An 8,084-nucleotide genomic window follows, 5' to 3' on the forward strand; every position below is an offset into this window, starting at 1 on the left:
CCAAAGACTCCAATTGGCTAGCGCTCCAACACATTGTAAGTGATAGGCTAAGGGGGCGGGACATCTCTGAAGTGGCCAATCAATCACAACAGAGCCGGCTACCAAACCAATCAGAGCAGACTGGGCTCTGGTTTCAGACAGAGGGTGAAAAGCGGTGCTGCAGCACAGGCAGTATGAGAACAATAAAGAGCTTCTTGAACATTAAAGCATGGAGACATGTCCCAGGAGAGACACACTGAAGATGAGCAGAGTATGTCCTCTTTACGGCCCTGCAGCATTTCACTGCCCCGTAAACACCTCTACATGGTCAGAGTTATTAACCCTGCTGAAGTCACAGCGTCCTGGAGCACTGATCTGCTCTCAGACCAAAATAATAAACCAGCGGACCGGGAGAACGCCAGAAAAGGAGATCAGTCCGACTTCAGTGTGTTTCTGTGAGATTATGGTGTGAAAGCACGGCGCTGTCTGAGAGCAGATACGTGAACATAGCAGGAAAATCAAAACAGAAGCTACAATAAAATCTGCTAATGAGCAGGAAACCGAATTATATTACTCCGTCTTATATGTGTTTATGCAAATCATACTGTACTTATCAGTATTTACATTTGTTCCTCATCACCTGTTAAACAAGTGTGCGTCCAATAGCGCATACACACGTCTGCACTGACATATTGTAACACAGACACTAAGGGCTGCACAATTAAAATACATTTGATCAAACTTGCAATATGGACCAGTGCACAACACTAATAAAAAGTAAGGCATCCATTTATACTTAGTTATATCATGGTGAAAGGTGCCTTAAGGGGGCAAAACAAGATATTTACATCAATAAATAATGTTTTAAAGTCCTGATTTGATGTAGTGAAATGCAATAATGTTGAAATGTGCCTTTAACTACTGAATCTCTGCTCTAAAACAACGAATATTGATTCTTAGTGGAGCTTTTAATAATATATAATATTGTAATAGCTCGAATCACGCCACAGAAGGCCAACAGTAAAGAGAATATAAGTAATAAACGTCTGGAGCCTTTTAAATCACAGAGCTCACAGTGAAGAGTGTGTGTGTAGATGTAGGTGCATTTGAAACACAACCAAAGGAAAGTCATCCGTCCACTTATAATAGCTGCTGCTTTATTTATATTTGTTTGATATGTACCGCCCCTTTGCTGCTAAAAAGTTAATTGAAGTGTGTGTAAAACAGACTGAATATCATGATTCAATAACTTATTAAACATACTGAAGTCATTCAAGGGACATTGAGTTCAAAGTGAGGAGTGTGTGAAGGATTGAGCGCATATTTAGGCTACAGGAGGCCAACAAAGTCAGGAAATCTGTATATATTATAAATGAAAGTATTAAACATGTATTAACTGTTAACGTGCAAGTGAAGTACTTTAGTGCACGTAAAACAGATTAAATAACGTGAGGATTCATGTTTCATTTTCCTATCTTCATTATTCACTTTCTGGTCTCAAACAACAGATCCATGTCTGAGTGGAGTTTTAGGTCAACAGTAAAGGGTTTTTGAGAAGTATTCAGGCTACAGAAGGCCAACAAAGTAAATCAAACCAATTTAAAAACGATAAATGCATTTTAAAATGGTTTAAAGGAACGTCCAATGTCCTTTTATAATAAGTATGTTCGTTTTGAGGTGTGCCTTTGGTAGAATATCCTCAGAAGGACAAAACAATGGATATACAAGGTGTTTAAGTAGTATTCAGGCTACAGAGGAATATACAAGTGTTAAACCTCCTGAGTCATTTAAGGGACACCAAGCTCCCGGTGAGGGGAGAGTAAATTGGGTGAAATGTGCCTTTAACTACATTTAAAACAACACATATAGGGTCTCGGTAGAGCCTCTACAACACAGTCTGAACATGTGGCACTGACTAAGTGATAAAGCACATGTGTAGTAGCTACATGTTAAAGAACATTGGAGGTGTGTTCGAACATCTCCGCAGTAATCAAGTGCACGGGGAGTACACCACAGTGTGCGCGCGGACAGCCACTCACCCCAGGGTGCTGATGAAGCCATTCACCGTCCCCTCTGCGTACAGGGACACGATATCCCCGATGTGCAGGAAACTGGAGGCAGAGTCAGACATCCTGCAGCTGATCCTGGATCTGAAGACAGGTACAAAACTTTCTCCCCCTTTCCTCTCCCCCTCTCTCTCTCTCTCTCTCTCTCTCTCTCCGTGAGAAAACTACAGAAACTACAGCTTCTTCATGCAGCTGGAGGATTCAACTCTTCACGTTCAACCTGTCCCCTCAGTCCGCCTTCACACACTCACTGCCGGGTTCTGCATGACAGCAAACATGGGACAGAAAACTCTTCAAAAAGTTCCGAAAACATTAAAAACACACGAGCCCCAGAGAGGCGGAAACCGCGGAGTGATCCTGCACAGTTACTGCACATATCCCGAAAGTGTCGTAGAAATCCTCAGTGTGTGAGTTTGCACACATACACACACTCACACACACACCCCCATACACACACACAGAGAAAAGTGTAGAGATAAAACACGACTTCACTGTCCCCTCCCTCTCTGTCAGTGTGTGTGAGTGTGTGTCGAAGACTGCTAGAAACCAGGAAGTGAGCCGAGGTGTTGATAAGGCTGACAGACAGCTTCAAGAAACAAAAACCGCCTCAGGGCCAACAAACACACACACACACACACACACACACACACACACACACACACACACACACACACACACACACACACACACACACACACACACACACACACGGGCAAGCCCCTAAGGCACGTGCACGAGTACAGCTAAATAACCCAAAACAAACAAGTTAAGTGACATTTCCAGAAATGAAACATAAAGATTACATTTAAAGAGGTACAAAGTTCTCTCAGTTGATATATCTGGCCTTGACAAATGAATAAAACCTGACCTCAAAGTCGCTTTTTCCTGAGCTGTTCACCCACAGTCTGCAGTGTGTTATTATTTCCTAGATTACTCCTCTGGTCCATACAGTGTTAGAAAACACACATTGATTTTGTATTTGTTGGTCGACTTATCAAAGTAGCCTATTTGGAGTTAACGGCTTTTCTCGGAGCTTTCAACCAAATGTAATCCCAAGATCTGGCCTTTTATCTGCATCTCTCACGTTTGACATGTGAGTCTTAGAACTAAGTAAGAGGAGAACTTGTTCATGTTTAAACAAGAGTTGCTTCTTTATTTTTCCACTGATGTTTAGCAGCTGCGGCGTTAAAGGTACCATCTGTAGATACTGACCACTAGTAGTGCTATGGAGTGTTTCTGTTTGATCCTGCTGTCGGTGTCATGCTACAGCTGGTGTGTGCAAAGACATGGTTTAAACGTGAAGCGAATTTAACCCGGTGGCCAAAGCCCGGAATTAAAATGTCTGTGTGGGATTCAACAATACTTTTTACCCAAAGACATGAAGAAAGTATTATTTTGTGCTTCGCTCTGATGCAGCATTTCACCGTACAGTGGGCGGGGCCGTCGTGTTGTCTGGAAGTGACGTCAGCGTTGCTCTCATCTATGGGAGTCTGGGATTGGCATCTGGAATGGGAATGTGGAATCGGAAATTGAGTTTGAATTAGGACACACATGAACCCTCAACTAATTACATTTTCTTTTCATACTTTATTATTCTGTAAATTCCCATAAACATCATCTTTGTATATATACATAAGTTTAGTCTTTTGCCTTTCATCTGAGCTGTTAAAATGGAATGGAAACTGTCAGTGCGCTTGCCCTGTGGCTCAATGAGTGCAGAAGATTTATAATAATATGTGTTTATTTAACTATTCAATATGCAGGATGATTGTTGGATGGATGGACATTTAAAGTAGTTGGTTAAACAAACAAAAACATGAGCTGAAATCTGTTTATCTTTCATCCTCATCCAACAGGTTTTTTAACCTCATCAAGTTTCTTCTCTGAACTGAACCTAAAAGGGTTGCACAATTTATTTGTTAATAGACGAGTTACAAATTCCTTGAAGTGTCTTAAAGATAGGGAGCGGCTTCTTTAAATGCTGTCGACTTTTGGGGTATTTCAAAGTAAACCATCTGTCATCTGTGAGCCAAACAACCTTTGTTTACTTGAGTAATTCCATTTTACGTCACCTCATACATCAATATTGTACTTATACAGCTTTATTTATTGAACAATTATAATATTTCTTAGACTAAATAAAGTATTTAAAAGCATCTTGGATCAGCAGGAAAAACATCAAAGGGATGAAAAGGGGCAGTTCTTCTGAGAAAGTCATGAAAATGTTTCTTAGCTAAAGCAAAGAATTACATCATTAATGCAGCACGAATATCGAACCAGAAACATCATATAACATAAAACACTGACAGAAAACCTTTAACTGCACCATATACTTTTACTTCCAGTACTATAAATACATTTTGCTGACTTTAACTCAAGTATTTTCACAGCGTAGTATTTGTATTTGTCCTGCAGCCAAGGAGCTAAATACTACTTCCATTCCATCACTGGACCAACCCAAAAGAGTATGACACAGACTGAAGTATAGACTGTGTGTGTGTGTGTGTGTGTGTGTGTGTGTGTGTGTGTGTGTGTGTGTGTGTGTGTGTGTGTGTGTGTGTGTGTGTGTGTGTGTGTGTGTGTGTGTGTGTGTGTGTGTGTGTCAAGTCACGCTGACTTGACTTCCTGTTTTAGCCTATAAAGCAGCGGGCAGTGGTCTGGTACACACAACAGTTCATGAACTAACGTGTTGTGTCTTTTTATGCTGTGATCAATGTTCAGGACACACACACACACACACACACACACACACACACACACACACACACACACACACACACAGAAGGGTGGAGATTGTGGTATTTTCAGCAACTTGAAAATCAAACCACCATGAAACATTTTACTCAGGGAATTACAGAATCATTCGAGAGAGAAGTTTAAACACTCCAATGACTTATGCACACATTTTAGGTACTTTTTATATCTACTATAGTACAATTCAGAGGCAACTCATTTTAATTCCATCTGGACTTTTACCTTCTTTTACTTTACGTACATTTCATAATACTTTTGAATGTTGGACTTTTACTTCAGTTCTGAGAACTTTATGTATTACATCAGTTTCTCAATTAGTAGTCTACTTGCTCCACCTGTCCACATTTAATATATGAGCTGTGTGTTTTTGTGTGTGTGTGTGTGTGTGTGTGTGTGTGTGTGTGTGTGTGTGTGTGTGTGTGTGTGTGTGTGTGTGTGTGTGTGTGTGTGTGTGTGTGTGTGTGTGTGTGTGTGTGTGTGTGTGTGTGTGTGTGTGTGGTGTCCATTGTGAGAGCAGGTTGTCAAGGTTTCCGTGGCGATGGTGAGTAGAAGCCCGCAGCATTTCTGTTTTTGGAGAGGCGTAAAACTTCCACTGGGTACAAAGAATACATCTAGAAGACCGTGTGTGTGTGTGTGTGTGTGTGTGTGTGAGTGTGTGTGTGTGTGTGTGTGTGTGTGTGTGTGTGTGTGTGTGTGTGTGTGTGTGTGTGTGTGTGTGTGTGTGTGTGTGTGTGTGTGTGTGTGTGTGAGTCATTCAACCACGCTGATATGCTGTCAGCCTCTTTTCTACTTTAGAATTTAAACCTGCTGCACTCAGGGAAAGACAAAAAGAAACTTTTAGCCTTTGCAGACCATTTACATGCACTAAAACCTACAGGAGAAGGGAAACCTCAAAAGGAATATGACTTATTGGCTGCAGGCATTCCTCCACATTACGCTAGGTTTCTACAGACATGTATGTTGTGCTCCTTTAGTGCAAAAGTCAGAAAGTAGTGTTAATTTTACGAGCTGCAACAAGTAAACAACACAATAATGCATAAAGGATCATTCCACAACATTATCAATGCTATATATTCTGCATTATCGTTACTTTTTGGTACTTTGAGGATATTTTTATATGATAAACCACTGTAAGATGGGGACCATAAAGGGTGACATTGTCTGACAGTGAGAGCCGAGAAATGCAAACAAAGCTGAACATCCTTGATCATGCGGCTGTGACCGTCCTCCGCCCGTTTATTCAAACAAAAGGAACCAAACCCAACATACCGTAAAGGTTGTGCAAAGAAACCACTAGGAGAACAACAGCTCACACAGGGAAGACTTTAAATATCTTTAAAATGTGGACAGAAATGTATGTGTTGAAGCACGAACCATGGCGGAGAGAGAGGAGCAGCGTCTGCACGAAACCTACAAATGGACCCACAACGACGTGCGTGCATTGATCCACCTGAGGAGAGAGAGGGAGCACCTCCTCTGTGGCAAACTATTTGCCGCGGCAGCCGGATGGGAAGCTGTACTGAAGGAGATGGGCTTGGCTGGGGTGGTGGGTCCTGCCCGAGCAGCCAGGAAGTGGGAGAACCTAAAGGAGACATACAAGGAGCTCAGGAAGCCACCATCAGGGAGTGGCACTGACTCGGGGGAGGCCTCAGCGGCGACATGGAAGTGGTTCTCCCTCATGGATGAGGCAATAGGCGGGAGGCCGTCTGTTCAGTCTCCATGCCTCGTTGCCTCGGCTTGGGGGGAGGGCGCTTTAGTGTCGCCATCAGCCTCCCCTGATAAGTGTGCCCCCAGAGCCAGGTCAGATTGGAGAGACTGAGGATGAGGCAGGGTCAGAGGAGCCAAAGCCTTCTAAAAGGCAGAGGAGGGACCCTATCCTTGAGCTGCTGGAAAGGGAGGAGAAGAGGGCAGAGGATAGGGCCAAGAGAGAGGAGGCTAGGGAGGATACATTGTTAAGCCTGCTCGAAAAAATTGTGGAAAAAATGTAAAACTAATGTTGAATAAAAGTTATTCCAAAAAGAAAGAAATGTACGTGTTGACTAGCCTGGTAATACCAGCCTGTTTGACTTCGCTTCTCTCCGGCATACAGTCTGGAACAGCGTCATTGGATTTGGATTACTGTAATGGGTGGAAACCTGTCCGAAGTTTAACATCATTGGAGTTCCCTTAACCAATCACTGACATTTGGTAATGCCTTACGTTATGCGCCGAAGGGCAGGCTCTGACCTGACGCTTCCTACTTCCGCTTTCACAGTAGTAAACAAATCGCTACCTGCGAGCGTGGCTGTCAAAATGGCTGTCAACGACACGTGTCGATGCTGTCAGTGTAACCTGAGGATTCAGGGGACAATTCGTAACTCGAAGCAATTATTTGAAAAAAAGGAAGAATTCCTTCAAGAGTTGAAACAACCGAGCGGATAGCTAGTGGCGTCTCTTCCTCGATCGCCATTGTTGAACGACAGACTACAATTCAAACTCGGGCACCAACTCCGACGTAATCGCCCTCAACCCCTCCCCCTGTTCGCTGATTGGACCGATAGGATTCTGGGTTCCAGTAATCGTACAGGAGCAAATTGAAGTTGGGCGGAAGTACGTAGGCTGGTATAGCCAGGCTATGTGTTTACATCCAGGGAAACAACATTTAGACCCCAATAAGGAGATAACAAATGTGGACGTGTTTACAACAGGACAGGGAAAATCTTCAACAATATAAATGATTAACCAAAGGAAGCGTTTTACTTTCTACTTACTTTAATGTGTTATGTGTGTGCTCTAAAACTAGTTTCCTCTTCTGTAAACTTTCTGTCCACAGATCTCTGTTATTTTCATTCGAAGACTTAAAGCTCAACTCATTACATTTCCTCAATCACGTGGTTTTGTGTGTGTGTGTGTGTGTGTGTGTGTGTGTGTGTGTGTGTGTGTGTGTGTGTGTGTGTGTGTGTGTGTGTGTGCGTGCGTGTGCGTGCGTGTGTGACACAGTTGCGTCTACCTTTTGAAGTGATGGGGGCTGACGCTCGGAGGATGGACGGATTTAGAAACGGACAGCTGTCTAAATAGGGAGAAGATCTAAAAACGAAGATGACAGATTTTCCGTCTGAACTTCAAAACCACAAACTTCTTTTAGAGGTCACACACTCAGAAGAGGTCGCGTAACTGGGGCGAACACAGGGAGGAGACAAGCAGTCGTGAATAAGGAAACAACAAGGTGACAGAGGGGGGAAAGTGAAAGATAATCATTGATAATTAGGCTATAGTACTGTTTGGGCTGCACTCTGTGGTTGAATT

General features: G+C 42.8%; 1 protein-coding gene across 3 annotated transcripts in view; it reads right to left on the minus strand.

The window, feature by feature from the left end:
- The window catches only part of itpr3 (inositol 1,4,5-trisphosphate receptor, type 3), a 44,063-nt gene extending 41,494 nt beyond the window's left edge, over positions 1 to 2,569 (minus strand). For all 3 annotated transcript variants that reach the window (XM_063884571.1, XM_063884563.1, XM_063884555.1), the window contains exon 1: positions 2,019 to 2,569. In XM_063884571.1, the coding sequence (XP_063740641.1) occupies positions 2,019 to 2,110 (92 nt within the window). In that variant the 5' untranslated portion in view covers positions 2,111 to 2,569. The remainder of the gene's footprint in view (positions 1 to 2,018) is intronic.
- Positions 2,570 to 8,084: the final 5,515 nt, after the last annotated feature.

The sequence above is a fragment of the Eleginops maclovinus genome, chromosome 1, assembly GCF_036324505.1.
Source record: "Eleginops maclovinus isolate JMC-PN-2008 ecotype Puerto Natales chromosome 1, JC_Emac_rtc_rv5, whole genome shotgun sequence".
Taxonomy (NCBI): Eukaryota; Metazoa; Chordata; class Actinopteri; order Perciformes; family Eleginopidae; genus Eleginops; species Eleginops maclovinus.